The 18330-nt window shown below is 34.0% G+C and overlaps 1 protein-coding gene across 2 annotated transcripts in view; it reads right to left on the bottom strand.

The window, feature by feature from the left end:
- The window catches only part of LOC125649985 (focadhesin-like), a 193024-nt gene that overhangs the window by 109731 nt on the left and 64963 nt on the right, over nucleotides 1-18330 (bottom strand). For both annotated transcript variants that reach the window (XM_048877901.2, XM_048877902.2), the window contains 5 exons: nucleotides 17583-17684; nucleotides 16054-16249; nucleotides 15417-15623; nucleotides 13044-13131; nucleotides 12637-12836 (listed from right to left, as the gene is read on the bottom strand). In XM_048877901.2, coding sequence (XP_048733858.2) covers nucleotides 12637-12836; nucleotides 13044-13131; nucleotides 15417-15623; nucleotides 16054-16249; nucleotides 17583-17684 — 793 coding nt within the window. The remainder of the gene's footprint in view (nucleotides 1-12636; nucleotides 12837-13043; nucleotides 13132-15416; nucleotides 15624-16053; nucleotides 16250-17582; nucleotides 17685-18330) is intronic.

Consider the following 18330-nt stretch of genomic DNA (forward strand, 5'->3'; position numbering starts at 1 on the left):
ATCTTTACTGGGTGTTCACTGTGACTGGTTGTTCTGTTTACTTGTATCTTTACTGGGTGTACACTGTGACAGGTTCTGTTTACTTGTATTTTTACTGGGTGTACACTGTGACGGGTTGTTCTATTTACTTGTATCTTTACTGGGTGTACACTGTGACTGGTTGTTCTATTTACGTGTATCTTTACTGGGTGTACACTGTGACTGGTTGTTCTGTTTACTTGTGTATCTTTACTGGGTGTACACTGTGACTGGTTGTTCTATTTACTTGTATTTTTACTGGGTGTACACTCAAACTTCCACCAGAGTTCGTTTGCTCACAAACCAAACTCTTCCACTTAGGCATTATGGGATAGCGATTTCTGAGGCCGCGTATACTGTGACGTCACTGTAGAATGACGAAAAAACATAACGTCAAACGTAAACAACTTTCAAAACAAGAACGTAAGCATCAAGTTCATTACTTTACACAATAATTTGAACAGAGTCTTTCTACTTTTTAATGATCTTTTGATCATTTTATGTTTAAAATAAAATCCATACTTTTATATTAATGCTCTTAATATTAATATCTTCAAACTTTTAACTGCGAACTACTTCTTTAGTGTAATTTGTTTGCGTGATAATCGCGGACTCACAATATACAAATCTGTATATTGTACTGCGTCACATAGGAGAGGTCTATTCGTAGGTGACGTAATGAGGCCTCGACGGGGAGTTTGGGTGTACACTGTGACGGGTTGTTCTATTTACTTGTATCTGTACTGGGTGTACACTGTGACTGGTTGTTCTATTTACTTGTATCTTTACTGGGTGTACACTGTGACTGGTTGTTCTATTTACATGTATCTTTACTGGGTGTACACTGTGACTGCATGGTTGTTCTATTTACTTGTATCTTTACTGGGTGTTCACTGTGACTGCATGGTTGTTCTATTTACTTGTATCTTTACTAGGTGTACACTGTGACTGGTTGTTCTATTTACGTGTATCTTTACTGGGTGTACACTGTGACTGGTTCTGTTTACTTGTATCTTTACTTGGTGTTCACTGTGACTGGTTGTTTTATTTACTTGTATCTTTACTGGGTGTACACTGTGACTGGTTGTTCTGTTTACTTGTATCTTTACTGGGTGTACACTGTGACTGGTTCTATTTACTTGTATCTTTACTGGGTGTAAACTGTGACTGGTTGTTCTATTTACTTGTATCTTTACTGGGTGTACACTGTGACTGGTTGTTCTGTTTACTTGTATCTTTACTGGGTGTACACTGTGACTGCATGGTTGTTCTATTTACTTGTATATTTACTGGGTGTACACTGTGACTGGTTGTTCTATTTACTTGTATCATTACTAGGTGTACACTGTGACTGCATGGTTGTTCTGTTTACTTGTATCTTTACTGGGTGTACACTGTGACTGGTTGTTCTATTTACTTGTATCATTACTAGGTGTACACTATGACTGGTTCTATTTACTTGTATCTTTAGAGGGTGTACACTGTGACTGGTTGTTCTATTTACGTGTATCTTTACTGGGTGTACACTGTGACTGGTTGTTCTATTTACGTGTATCTTTACTGGGTGTACACTGTGACTGGTTGTTCTATTTACGTGTATCTTTACTGGGTGTACATTGTGACTGGTTGTTCTATTTACTTGTATCTTTACTGGGTGTACACTGTGACTGGTTGTTCTGTTTACGTGTATCTTTACTGGGTGTACACTCTGTAATATCTGTACATGTATAGGTCTTCCACTTAAGGCTTTACTTATTTGATGAATTAAGTGCTTTTATTATCCTTTCATGTAAATTGGACAAATTTGATTGGTTTAGAAACATTTGTTATAAACCATGCCACCCGGGTAACAGTACATAGCAATGGTTGACAATGCATGGCGAAAGGTAATAGGGTAAAATTTGTTAAAGTTCTGCGCAGAATGTTTGCTCATATGGTTCAAATGCATTCTTAAAACATTCAGTATCACAAAAAAATTATTGCATGTTTTGTAGGGTAACATGTGAAATTGTCATTCCGCTTCACTTCGGTCAACAATGGTTTTTCGCGAGGTGACAATACTTCACCTCAGTCAACAATGGTTTTCGCAGGGTGACAATTTCACGTGATACCCTACAAAACATGTATTATCTTTAAAATTATAAAACTTTAAAGTTGTATGATCTGAATTTTGACAATTTTTTTCCACTTTGAAAAATCACTGTTAAATCATCGCACGTACGTATTTATGAAGCTGTACGACATGTCATACATTAATTTCACTTGTTTTAACCAAAGTTACTTGATTTCAAATCAGTGTTTACTAACAACCATCACTTGGTCATTTCAAGTGACAGTCACGTGCGCAGTTCAAACTACAGACCCTGAAGTGTATTACTACACCACTTGCACAGAACGGTACGAAACTATTCTTGCATGGAACTGTGAACGGTTTGCACGAAACGCTGAACCATCCATACGGAACAGTGAACGGTTTGCACGAAATGCTGAACGGTCTGCACGGAACGGTGAACGGTTTGCACGGAACGAAACGAAACGCTTTGGAGGTGTAGTAACATGCTTCAGGGTCTGTATCATATATCATCAATGGTATCATCTGTGTAAAGCTTGTGTATTTTGTTACAACAGTACCGTATCATAAGTTTAAGAGAAATAATATCAAATATCTCTTAGTGATTCATTGTTTTACGCTCTTTCAGCCTTAAAACTAGACAGTTGCGTCTGAGTTAATACATCATGTTGGGATTTCCTTGATGTGCGTGGGGCTATTTATAGACGCCTAACTGACAATGTATAATTTATGTGTACCACACCATATTTACTTTTTAAATAATCTTCTCACTGTTTTTTTTTTTTTTTACCAAGCAAATGTTTTCAAGCATGTAATTAAGGGAAAGTCAATGACTTTAATCACTAATTATTCTGCTTGAAAGTATATATGTACAAAAATAATACATGAACATCGCGTCATGCAGCTTTAAGTAAAGCATTCTATGAACAATCTTCTTGCTATAATTTATTGTCAAACCACAATATTAGAGATAGTCATCCAGACAAGAATTAATATCAGTGGTAGAACTTGATATTTAATTGTCAATGACAATAAAGATAATGATAGTAACAAGATTTATAGAGCACCTCACATAAAACAATTACTCCAAGGCTTTTACAAGGGTAAGAAGAAGAATAAAACACGTACAATTTTATGAAATGAAATGGCATAAGATCTTATATCTGTAAAATGACCAAAATAAAACACTTTAATCAGATCAATAGCTTCTTTTTTTTTTTCTTCTTTTTTTTTATTAGTTTTTTTGGATTTTTTTTTTTATGTTGAGCACTTATATGCAAAGTATTAGAAATCAAAGAAATAAAGCATTAAGACGATTTAGAAATTTGCATTAAAATGGTCATTAAAACTAAAACAAACTTGTACGTACTATGTAAAAAAAACTTATTAATCAGGGAAAGCATTTTTTAAAAAGTGAGTTAATTTTTAACCTTTTTTTTAAAAACATTAATGTTTTTGGAAACTTTAACACATTGTGGAAGGTCATTAAACAAACTGGCTGCAGCTCAACTAAATGTGATAAGATTAGAAGGAAAAATCAAGTTTAACATGTAATTTAATGCATGAAATATCTTTAAAGACCAATGTCTGACAATGTATGTAGCAGAGAAAATGCCATTACAAAAGATCAAAGGATCGTCTCCAATACTCGTCATCTTCTAACTTGCTTTCTCTCACTAACTGCTATAACTGTGAAACAGAGCCATTCAATAACTCTTGATATTCTGTTTCCATGGCACTGATTGCATGGATTTATTGCAGGGTTAAATGTCCAGCTACTTATTAATCACAATCTCTTGAAAATTGCAATCTTAATTCTGTTACACTGCACACAGTGAAAATCAGACAGGGGTTTCAACAGTCTCATTTAAAAGTCAGCATTTTGCAAATTCGATGGCCATTATAACCATCTAATCATACCAATCGCTAGGCTGTTCTCTACATGCTGATTTTGACTATGGATTAGGGCCGGACATTAATTGGTATGATTCGAAGCACATATGGGACAGCATTCACCCTAATGACAGGTTGTATTTGTTAGTTAGATAGTTGCAACAACCAAAGGACCATTTTCTCTCTTATCTCTCTCTTAAAACAACATTAGCTGTCATTTTGGTGTGGAAAATTTTTATTGTAAAATTGTGATTTAATTATTATTTCAATGACGAAAAAAATAAGGTATATAAATTTTTGTTATCAATATCTGTATTAGAAAATCTATTTAGAGTCTCTGAATAAAGCAAAATTATATTATTGTCTTCTTGTACAAAAATTGATTTCTTTATAATGCTTTATAGTCAATTGAACTGAAGTCTTTCTTTTGATAAAATCTTAAACTTAGTTTTAATTTTATCAATGATTGTGGTTAAAGATACAAACAAAACAATCAAAATAGGCACATTTTTACATCAAAAATAAAAATGTTCAGATTTAGAGCTGATCGAAGTATTGCTTTAACACAACTGTGTCTGAGCAAATTCAGAATGGGGTGAAACCATTCACAAGGTGGGAAGAAAACCAACACGGGGTGAAACCAATCACAAGGTAGGAAGAAAACCAACACAGGGTGAAAATAAGCTTGTATACCATATCTGTATTTACAATGTACCGGATTTATCCAATAATTTTAAAAACCTTTGATGTTTCATAGTATGCAATCCTCAACACCAAAACAACGACTAAATATGAATGCATTAAGAAAATAAATGTCTAGTATGTTTGATTTGGGGTGGGGTATCTAAAACAATGGAGGCTGTAATTAATATTCATTGCACTACAAAAATGATCCCCATGCAAGTATGCCTTCATTGTTTCTATACCCTTATAGTACAAACATTTTAGACTTTTACTCCTTAAATAATAATAATGAAATATTCATGATAAAAATAAGGCATACGTCAGTGCAATATCACTCATGGGATTTCCATGTTTTCTAACAAACAAATTAGCAATCATGCAATAAAACGTCGCTCTTTCTAATGTTCAAAAATCCCTCACGAAGCTTAACCTACCAAACATCTACCGTGACATTTATTTTAAAAATTTAGTGTTTGTGTCCGTACAAATCCTGGCTTCCCTTGTTTCCAACTAATGTAATATTCAATGTTCATCAAAAGAAAATAAGTAATTTGTAAAGAGCATGCAAGTATTTAACTGCACTCTGGGTTTGTGTACATATCTCCTGTCTGGCAGAAGATTAGCTCCATTTAGATTAACAAGCATTCTGAGAGTATTGCATGGCAATACATTATAGTCCCCTACTGGTCACAAAAATTATTGGACCACAACAATATTCAAAATTCATTATGTAGGTTATGGTTGAGGGGAAAATAGGGGAACCAGGATAGGAATCTTTGGAAATCAACTACTATTCGAGTAGAGACTAGACCAGGAAAAAAGACAAATTTATAATTTGGTTTAGGTCTTTAACCAAGTCAATGAACTGCGAAATGTAGGTGATAATGAATAATTTAGCTATATTGTTGTATTACTAGGCTAGAAGTTTTAATGAGTGTAGTACAGAGATAAAAAAAAACTTGGATGTAAACTTTAAGCTGGTGTGGATGTGACTCCACTAACTTTGTAGGGGCGAACTAAAAATGTACCAATTATCAACTGCAAGCATAACAAAAAAGTTCAAAAAACTGATAATTCACACTATTTGTTTAAGTTTAAAGGCCATAACTTAGCAAAAAACTAGGAAGAATTGTTTTAGCACACTAGTGACTACAACTGATTGTAGTACTCTTATCTTCAGAGATAAAAAAAAAAACTTGGATGTAAACTTTATAAGCTACCATTTTCCATAGTTTTTTTGAAAACTTTTTTTTAAAGATATCTTTAAAGTGGAAAATTAAGACTTACAGTACGTAACATTCGCCTGTATGCATATGAAGCTCTAAACAAAGAACAGTGTTGTGAACATATGATATCATAGTAAATTAAACTTGCCAAAATACCAAATACACATGTATCAAAGGCCTACCGTATATACTTGCCTATAGGTCGGTTCACCTATAAGTCAGTTGTATATTTTGTAGGCTATTTTGGAGGGATTTGCCATTGACTCACTTATAAGTCGGTATAACTTTTTTCAAGAATCGGTTGACAATTTCTAACGTTTTCACCCCTGTTTCAGATAATATTTTGTGAAATGCGCTGATATTATTTCATTTTCTCAACAAATCAATATCAATAGTATACACCTATGATGAATAAAATCATTAAAATATGTAAATACTTGTAAGAATGCATGAATAATATAATATGTCCAGTCAACGTTAATCATGATACCGTCAGAGTATGAAGTTGTTTAAAAATACTATACATTATGCTGCATGTCCAGAAAAATGCTTGTCTTCTTAGGACTCGCCTATAAGTCGGATATAGAGTTTATAGGACCAATCTTTAACTCCCAAAAATCCGACTTTTAGGCGAGTATATATGGTATGTCAAAAGACTAACAAAGTTATGGTCCATATAATAAAAATGCTCCAAAAATTCAATCATTCAATCTTTATGTAAAAGGTCAAGCTCAAAGGTCAGTAAAAATGGTACATGACACACTGTCTTAAATTATGGTATACCCACATACCAATATCAAAGGCTTATGTCAAAACACAAAAAAGTTATGGTTCGGACAACAAAAATACCCCAAAAAATCCATCATTTGATCTTTACATAAAAGGTCAAGGCAATTAAAGGTCATCAAAAATGACATGCAACATTGTCTTATCATGGTATCCAACATGCCAAATATCAAAGGCCTGGCCCAAAATTTCTATTATTATTTGACCTTTCCATAAAAGGTCAAGGTCAAGGGTTAGCAAAATTAGCACATGACACATTTTCTTATCATGGTATACCCACATACCAAGTATTAAATGTCTATGTTAAAAGACGAGAAAAAAAGTTCTGGTCTGGACAACAAAAATGTCCAAAAAATTCTATTATTTGCCTATTACATAAAAGGTCAAAGGTCATCAAAAATGGCATGTGACACACTGACTTATCATGATATACCTACATACCAAATATCAATGGCCTATGTAAAAAGACAAAAAAGTTAAAAGTCCGGACTAGAAAATGCCCCAAAAACTCTATTAACATAAAATTTCAAGGTCAAAGGTCATCAAAAATGGTACGCGACACACTGTCTAATCAAGGTATACCCACAAAACCAAATACCAAAGGCATAAAGTTATCAAAAGACAAAAACTTATGGCCCGGACAAACTTTGTATGAGAAGCGGAAGGAGAAGAAAACTAAAATAATGTCTCCCTTCATAATCAATGGACAGAGATGAAATTCAAACTTGATCTGTAACTTGTTATGGCAAAGCAATGTACCAAATATGAAATAAGTATCTGCAAGAACAGAGAAAAAAGTGCCATAAACTGATTTGTCAGACTGACATACAGATGGAGTGGGCAAACCTATAATCCCCTTCGACTACTACTGTGGCACTAGACGTGTAACTCTCTCTAGATGAATAAAACACTACTGTGACAATAGATGTGTAACTCTCTGTAAGTGAATAAAACACTACTGTGACAATAGATGTGTAACTCTCTGTAAGTGAATAAAACATTACTGTGACAATAGATGTGTAACTCTCTGTAAGTGAATAAAACATTACTGTGACAATAGATGTGTAACTCTCTGTAAGTGAATAAAACACTACTGTGACAATAGATGTGTAACTCTCTCTAGATGAATAAAACATTACTGTGACAATAGATGTGTAACTCTCTGTAACTGAATAAAACACTACTGTGACAATAGATGTGTAACTCTCTGTAAGTGAATAAAACACTACTGTGACAATAGATGTGTAACTCTCTCTAGATGAATAAAACATTACTGTGACAATAGATGTGTAACTCTCTGTAAGTGAATAAAACATTACTGTGACAATAGATGTGTAACTCTCTGTAAGTGAATAAAACATTACTGTGACAATAGATGTGTAACTCTCGATCTGTAAGTGAATAAAACACTACTGTGACAATAGATGTGTAACTCTCTGTAAGTGAATAAAACAATACTGTGACAATAGATGTGTAACTCTCTCTAAGTGAATAAAACACTACTGTGACAATAGATGTGTAACTCTCTCTAGGTGAATAAAACACTACTGTGACAATAGATGTGTAACTCTCTCTAAGTGAATAAAACACTACTGTGACAATAGATGTGTAACTCTGTAAGTGAATAAAACACTACTGTGAAAATAGACGTGTAACTCTCTCTAGGTGAATAAAACACTACTGTGACAATAGATGTGTAACTCTCTCTAGGTGAATAAAACACTACTGTGACAATAGATGTGTAACTCTCTGTAAGTGAATAAAACACTACTGTGACAATAGATGTGTAACTCTCTGTAAGTGAATAAAACACTACTGTGAAAATAGACGTGTAACTCTCTGTAAGTGAATAAAACATTACTGTGAAAATAGACATGTAACTCTCTCTAAGTGAATAAAACACTACTGTGACAATAGATGTGTAACTCTCTGTAAGTGAATAAAACATTACTGTGAAAATAGACGTGTAACTCTCTCTAAGTGAATAAAACACTATGACAATAGATGTGTAACTCTCTGTAAGTGAATAAATCACTACTGTGACAATAGATGTGTAACTCTCTGTAAGTGAATAAAACACTACTATGACAATAGATGTGTAACTCTCTCTAGGTGAATAAAACATTACTGTGACAATAGACGTGTAACTCTCTGTAAGTGAATAAAACACTACTGTGACAATAGACGTGTAACTCTCTGTAAGTGAATAAAACACCACTGTGACAATAGATGTGTAACTCTCTCTAAGTGAATAAAACACTACTGTGATAATAGATGTGTAACTCTCTGTAAGTGAATAAAACACTACTATGACAATAGATGTGTAACTCTCTGTAAGTGAATAAAACACTGCTGTGACAATAGACGTGTAACTCTCTGTAAGTGAATAAAACACTACTGTGCCAATAGATGTGTAACTTTCTGTAAGTGAATAAAACACTGCTGTGACAATAGACGTGTAACTCTCTGTAAGTGAATAAAACACTACTATGACAATAGATGTGTAACTCTCTCTAGGTGAATAAAACACTACTGTGACAATAGATGTGTAACTCTGTGTAAGTGAATAAAACACTGCTGTGACAATAGACATGTAACTCTCTGCAAGTGAATAAAACATTACTGTGACAATAGATGTGTAACTCTCTGTAAGTGAATAAAACACTGCTGTGACAATAGATGTGTAACTCTCTGTAAGTGAATAAAACACTACTGTGACAATAGACGTGTAACTCTCTCTAGGTGAATAAAACACTACTGTGACAATAGACGTGTAACTCTCTCTAAGTGAATAAAACATTACTGTGACAATAGACGTGTAACTCTCTGTAAGTGAATAAAACACTACTGTGACAATAGACGTGTAACTCTCTCTAGGTGAATAAAACACTACTGTGACAATAGATGTGTAACTCTCTCTAGGTGAATAAAACAATACTGTGACAATAGATGTGTAACTCTCTGTAAGTGAATAAAACATTACTGTGACAATAGACGTGTAACTCTCTCTAGGTGAATAAAACACTACTGTGACAATAGATGTGTAACTCTCTGTAGGTGAATAAAACATTACTGTGACAATAGACGTGTAACTCTCTGTAAGTGAATAAAACACTACTGTGACAATACATGTGTAACTCTCTGTAAGTGAATAAAACACTACTGTGACAATAGATGTGTAACTCTCTGTAAGTGAATAAAACACTACTGTGACAATAGATGTGTAACTCTCTCTAGATGAATAAAACACTACTGTGACAATAGATGTGTAACTCTCTGTAAGTAAATAAAACACTACTGTGACAATAGATGTGTAACTCTCTGTAAGTGAATAAAACACTACTATGACAATAGATGTGTAACTCTCTGTAAGTGAATAAAACAATACTGTGACAATAGACGTGTAACTCTCTCTAAGTGAATAAAACATTACTGTGACAATAGACGTGTAACTCTCTCTAAGTGAATAAAACACTACTGTGACAATAGATGTGTAACTCTCTGTAAGTGAATAAAACATTACTGTGACAATAGATGTGTAACTCTCTGTAAGTGAATAAAACATTACTGTGACAATAGATGTGTAACTCTCTCTAGGTGAATAAAACACCACTGTGACAATAAATGTGTAACTCTCTGTAAGTGAATAAAACACTACTGTGACAATAGATGTGTAACTCTCTGTAAGTAAATAAAACACTACTGTGACAATAGATGTGTAACTCTCTGTAAGTGAATAAAACACTACTATGACAATAGATGTGTAACTCTCTCTAAGTGAATAAAACACTACTATGACAATAGACATGTAACTCTCTGTAAGTGAATAAAACACTGCTGTGACAATAGATGTGTAACTCTCTCTAAGTGAATAAAACACTACTGTGACAATAGATGTGTAACTCTCTGTAAGTAAATAAAACACTACTGTGACAATAGATGTGTAACTCTCTGTAAGTGAATAAAACACTACTATGACAATAGATGTGTAACTCTCTGTAAGTGAATAAAACACTACTATGACAATAGACATGTAACTCTCTGTAAGTGAATAAAACACTGCTGTGACAATAGATGTGTAACTCTCTCTAAGTGAATAAAACACTACTGTGACAATAGAAGTGTAACTCTCTGTAAGTGAATAAAACACTACTGTGACAATAGATGTGTAACTCTCTCTAAGTGAATAAAACACTACTGTGACAATAGATGTGTAACTCTCTGTAAGTAAATAAAACACTACTGTGACAATAGATGTGTAACTCTCTGTAAGTGAATAAAACACTACTGTGACAATAGATGTGTAACTCTCTGTAAGTAAATAAAACACTACTGTGACAATAGATGTGTAACTCTCTCTAAGTGAATAAAACACTACTGTGACAATAGACGTGTAACTCTCTGTAGGTGAATAAAACATTACTGTGACAATAGATGTGTAACTCTCTGTAAGTGAATAAAACATTACTGTGACAATAGATGTGTAACTCTCTGTAAGTGAATAAAACATTACTGTGACAATAGATGTGTAACTCTCTGTAAGTGAATAAAACATTACTGTGACAATAGATGTGTAACTCTCTCTAGGTGAATAAAACACTACTATGACAATAGATGTGTAACTCTCTCTAGATGAATAAAACACTACTGTAACAATAGATAAAACAATGCTAAGAAGTAGGTACGGTTTCTAAAGTCATTTGGCCCAAAATATCGATGATTTCACTTGGAGCTCAAACCCTGGCATTCAAATAAGGAATGGATTCGCAAACCCAAAATCCGCTCAGTTTGATCAGCAAAATGATGTGTGTCATATGACGAGAGCTAGAAGTTACATAAAATTGCAAAAATGCCATTTTCAATGAAAATATCCACAAATTCAGGTGGTTTTCTTTACAGAAAACATACAGCGCATGCGTCGAGTAAATTCATGTTCAAGTATGTTTTTCATCTTAATATAATACACATTATATATCATTTTCACTTTGCTCGACAAATGCGTACATCTTTTCCTGAGCAATAATCTGTATAACATTTGACAGTTTTCAGGCTTATTTTGAAAAAAGGCAGGAAATGTCTTATTCATGATGTCATAATGCTATCCAATTACGAATATCATTCTGATTTTTTTAACATAGTATACCTGGCATATACTTTACTTTCTTAAAACTTAAGGTTAATTCCAGACACATTTTATAGAGAGAAAATTTTGGGGCCTTTTTATGTATACAATGATCGTACTGTGTTGTTTGTTACACTAATCACCTGTTACACATCATCTAAAACAATGTTAATCGCACTTTAATTCACCTGTTTCTCACTCAACTAGAACAAAGTTAATCTCATACCTTAATTTCCTGTCTGCCATTTAATTCACCTGCTCCATATTGTCAAAATAATGTTAATCTCACACTTTAATTTCCTGTTTTTCACTCAACTAGAACAATGTTAATCTCGCACCTTAATTTCCTGTTTCCCATTTAATTCACCTGCTCCATATTGTCAAAATAATGTTAATTTCACACCTTAATCACCTGTTGTACAAAGTCCAAACGATGTTAATTTTCGACCTTAAGCACCTGCTTTTCACAGTCTAAAACATTGTTAATTTCACATCTTATTCACCTGTTTCCCATTTACTGACTAAATTCCTATAGATACGCAAGGAATTTATTATTGCATAATTACACAAGAGGTATCACTCGCGAAATAAAACTACTCGCTTTTAATTTTCTGTTGCTAAAATATATATATAAGAGCTCTTGATTAACAGACGACACGTGAATTCATGTTCACGCAATTTGACATATACAAATGTACGAGTCATTTCGCCATATCAAGTATTTGCGTAAAATAAGAAATCTACAGTATTTCTCCTATTCTTCACAGGTAAAACAATGTTAATTTCACACCTTAATCACCTGTTTTCCATTGTCCAAAACAATACATTATAATCACCTGTTTCCTCTTGCAGAGTGTCTTTACTAGCTTTCCTTCAATAAGCTTTAAGATGCCCTTGGATATTGAGATTGCAGATTTAACCATCCCTGTCCCAGGACCATAACCCGAATGAGACAGGATCTGTAGAATGGGTAAAACAAGGGAGGCCACTGCTACAGAACACAGATCTTCAGTGTCAGACTCCACAACCTTTTTTACTGAAACACAATTTGTCATTTTTTATACCATGTAAATGATGTAAGTATATCTCTAAATATGGCAATCATGTATTGACTGTTATACCTGATTCAGCTAATTCCCATTTCACCTGAGTAAACATCTGATAAACACAAAATAATCTTCCTGGGAATATAATCCCATTGTGTTATTATAGTGAATATCAGTTGTATTGAATTGAACTTTACCCGGTTTAAGTATGGTAACAGCATCCTCCATGTCAACCTTCAGGAGAAGACCACTCAGGGACATTAAGTTCGTGTCACATGACAGAGTCTGGAAAGACAATAAACATGATTATGACCCCCCACCGGATTGATTGATGATTGATTGTATATTGTTTAACGTAACACCCCCAACACCCCCCCCCCCCCCCCCCCACTAGATTGATTGATGATTGTGTATTGTTTACCATACCACCGCTGGATCAATGGATCAAGCAAAAAATACTGACTGTTGATACCACTGGGACATGTGGAAAAAAACATCAATATTCCTACTGATTATACACCCATCAATATTCCTACTGATTATATACCCATCAATATTCCTACTGATTATATACCCATCAATATTCCTACTGATTATATACCCATCAATATTCCTACTGATTATATACCCATCAATATTCCTACTGATTATATACCCATCAATAATCCTACTGATTATATACCCATCAATATTCCTACTGATTGTATACCCATCAATATTCCTACTGATTGTATACCCATCAATATTCCTACTGATTATACACCCATCAATATTCCTACTGATTATACACCCATCAATATTCCTACTGATTATATACCCATCAATATTCCTACTGATTATATACCCATCAATATTCCTACTGATTATATACCCATCAATATTCCTACTGATTGTATACCCATCAATATTCCTACTGATTATATACCCATCAATATTCCTACTGATTATACACCCATCAATATTCCTACTGATTATATACCCATCAATATTCCTACTGATTATATACCCATCAATATTCCTACTGATTGTATACCCATCAATATTCCTACTGATTGTACACCCATCAATATTCCTACTGCTTATACACCCATTAATATTCCTACTGATTATATACCCATCAATATTCCTACTGATTATATACCCATCAATATTCCTACTGATTGTATACCCATCAATATTCCTACTGATTGTACACCCATCAATATTCCTACTGCTTATACACCCATCAATATTCCTACTGATTATACACCCATCAATATTCCTACTGATTATACACCCATTAATATTCCTACTGATTATACATCCATCAATATTCCTACTGCTTATACACCCATCAATATTCCTACTGATTATATACCCATCAATATTCCTACTGATTATCTACCCATCAATATTCCTACTGATTATATACCCATCAATATTCCTACTGATTATCTACCCATCAATATTCCTACTGATTATACACCCATCAATATTCCTACTGATTATATACCCATCAATATTCCTACTGATTATATACCCATCAATATTCCTACTGATTATCTACCCATCAATATTCCTACTGATTGTATACCCATCAATATTCCTACTGATTATATACCCATCAATATTCCTACTGATTATACACCCATCAATATTCCTACTGATTATATACCCATCAATATTCCTACTGATTATATACCCATCAATATTCCTACTGATTATATACCCATCAATATTCCTACTGATTATCTACCCATCAATATTCCTACTGATTATACACCCATCAATATTCCTACTGATTATACACCCATCAATATTCCTACTGATTATACACCCATCAATATTCCTACTGATTGTATACCCATCAATATTCCTACTGATTATACACCCATCAATATTCCTACTGATTATATACCCATTAATATTCCTACTGATTATATACCCATCAATATTCCTACTGATTATCTACCCATCAATATTCCTACTGATTATACACCCATCAATATTCCTACTGATTATATACCCATCAATATTCCTACTGATTATATACCCATCAATATTCCTACTGATTATACACCCATCAATATTCCTACTGATTATACACCCATCAATATTCCTACTGATTATATACCCATCAATATTCCTACTGATTATATACCCATCAATATTCCTACTGATTGTACACCCATCAATATTCCTACTGCTTATACACCCATCAATATTCCTACTGATTGTATACCCATCAATATTCCTACTGATTATATACCCATCAATATTCCTACTGATTATACACCCATCAATATTCCTACTGATTATATACCCATCAATATTCCTACTGATTATATACCCATCAATATTCCTACTGATTATATACCCATCAATATTCCTACTGATTATATACCCATCAATATTCCTACTGATTATATACCCATCAATATTTGGTTTCTTTATACTGTTGATTTTACAAAGTGTAATACGATTTTCCGTCTCGTGTGAACTGATGATCTGCGTCTGTCAACTCGATGTGATCCGACTCTTCAGATCAAGTTACTATAGTAATAATATACATAAAACTAAATATTACATACGTTTGGGGCTTTGTCTGCCACTCTGTGGAGGTATCGTGTAATCATTGAGACATCCAGAGACTGAAAGTGAAACTCCCAGCACAAATCCACTAAGTAGGTCACCAGTTTTTTTAGTATTGCTTCAGTTTCCGAGACCCGGTGTAAACAAACATCCACAGTGTCCATTACAAACAGAGCAGCTCTCCCCACGGAATTTTTGTCCTGGACCTACACAACAGACAACACATGGAATGTGCATAATGAGAACGAAATCTGCGCTTTGACAAAACATCGTTCTTGATTTTCACAAAACATTGGTAATCTACAGTTACACTGCCGTATACACAGGATGGATTTTCAAACAAGAAATTGTGAAAGACCTAGTACTGTTGAATAACTGAAATTCGTGGGGCTCAGTTTTCGTAGATTGTTGAGATTTTACAGTTTTCTTGGAATTTAAGTTCGTGGATATGTTATCTGAACATTGAAACATGAAATATTTTGTGTATTTTGTTATGGTTTGAAATTCTTAAGATCCACAAAAATTGAGCATCAATGAAATCTAATAATTTCACAGTTATTTTCTTCTCTCTAACAAATGTAGCTTGTTCATAAACTTGAGATGCTAAAAGTCATCTTTACTATGAATATTTCGAACCTGGAGACAAGATAGAATGTTTGCAATAAATCCTAGGATTTTTTTCATTTTACTGCAGTCATCTGATTGGTCTGCTACAAAGAGCAGCTCCCTCTGTAGGAACATTCTCATTGGTTGATACTTCGGATTGTCTTGTGGTTCAGCAAAAACAAACTTCAAGAATGGTTCCAAGATTTCAATGGCTAGACCTTGAATTCTAAATAAAAAATTCCAGAATTACATTGAATCCTTGAAGATGTTTTATCACATTGATAAAGCTGAGAATCAATAGACAAAATCAATTATTATAATGAATGGGTACACATAACTTCATATTTTGAATTCCTATCAAATGCCCCCTGCTATACTTACATTAATATAGACTATATCTAGTAATGTTTGATGGACGAATACAGAATTATACCATTCCCAGTAGACTACAATTCCCAGTAGAGAATTCTATCATTCCCAGTAGAGCATTCTATCATTTCCAATAGAGAATTCTACCATTCCCAAAAGAGAATTCTACCATTCCCAGTAGACTACCATTCCCAATAGAGAATTTTATCATTCCCAGTAGAGAATTCTACCACTCCCAGTAGACTACCATTCCCAGTAGAGAATTCTACCATTCCCCGTAGATAATTCTACCATTCCCAGTAGACTACCATTCCCAGTAGAGAATTCTACCATTCCCAAAAGAAAATTCTACCATTCCCGGTAGAGTATTCTACCATTCCCAATAGAGAATTCTATCATTCCCAGTAGACTACCACTCCCAGTAGATAATTCTACCATTCCCAGTAGAGAATTCTACCATTCCCAATAGAGAATTCTACCATTCCCAGTAGAAAATTCTACCATTCCCAGTAGAGAATTCTACCATTCCCAGTAGAGAATTCTACCATTCCCAGTAGACTACCATTCCCAGTAGAGAATTCCATCATTCCCAATAGAGAATTCTACCATTCCCAGTAGAGAAGTCTACCATTCCCAGTAGAGAAGGCTATCATTCCCAGTAGAGAATTCTACCATTCCCAGTAGAGAAGGCTATCATTCCCAGTAGACTACCATTCCCAGTAGAGAATTCCATCATTCCCAATAGAGAATTCTACCATTCCCAGTAGAGAAGTCTACCATTCCCAGTAGAGAAGGCTATCATTCCCAGTAGAGAATTCTACCATTCCCAGTAGAGAAGGCTATCATTCCCAGTAGAGAAGGCTATCATTCCCAGTAGAGAATTCTACCATTCCCAGTAGAGAAGGCTATCATTCCCAGTAGAGAAGGCTATCATTCCCAGTAGAGAAGGCTACCATTCCCAGTAGAACATTCTACCATTCCCAGTAGAGAATTCTACCATTTCCAGTAGAGAAGGCTATCATTCCCAGTAGAGAAGGCTATCATTCCAGCAAAGAAAACTACCATTTCCTGTTGAGGAAACTACCATTCTTCAATGATAAAAAGGGCTACTACTCCCTGTACAGAAGGCTACCATTTATAAATGGAATGGAAAACACTTAAGGGAACTGACAAAAAATGATAACAGGTACCTTTCATCTTCCAAACTGCAGATGTATGTCACTTGGTTGCCTAGGAGTAACCAGGAGTCTGGTCGATTGGTCAGAATCGTTATAAACGGGTGAGGGGGAGATCTGTCAACATAACAGAGGGAGCCTGCATTATATCATAAGGTGCTTTATATGCAGTACCTGTTCAGTCTTCATAATCAACTTTTAGCATGAAAGGGGCGTGGACACGATTTGAGCTGAAAATTTTCAAACTTTATTTCTCCATTTTTAGTGTTTAGAATGTGCTTAACTAAGGTATTTCTAATGGTCAACAAAAATTTGAATGTCAGTTGTCAAGGTACATGGGATATACAGAGCTCACAATTCTTTGTTATGTAAACAAGGTTGAACTTCGTGTTATGTTTTTGTTTACATGTTATTTTTTTAAAGCAATTTATATGTAAACAAAACCATGGCACAAGCCTTGCTTACATAACAATTAAAGAATTGTGAGTGCTGTATCTCACTTGTAACTCAACAACTGATATTCAAATTTTTGCTGATCATTAGAAATACTTTAGTTATAAGCATTGTAAACAATAAAAATGAAAAAAAAATTGAGAATTTGAAAATTTTCAGCTGAAATTATGCCCACACCCCTTTAAATCTCTGAGAGCACTTAATATTTGTCAAGTACTGACAGGCTGAATCACTAAATGACATGAAGTCTATAATCAGCACATCAGTAAAAAGCAGTAGTGTTAGCACTACATTATAGTTAATCCTTTTA

Source organism: Ostrea edulis, chromosome 5, assembly GCF_947568905.1.
Source record: "Ostrea edulis chromosome 5, xbOstEdul1.1, whole genome shotgun sequence".
Lineage (NCBI taxonomy): Eukaryota > Metazoa > Mollusca > Bivalvia > Ostreida > Ostreidae > Ostrea > Ostrea edulis.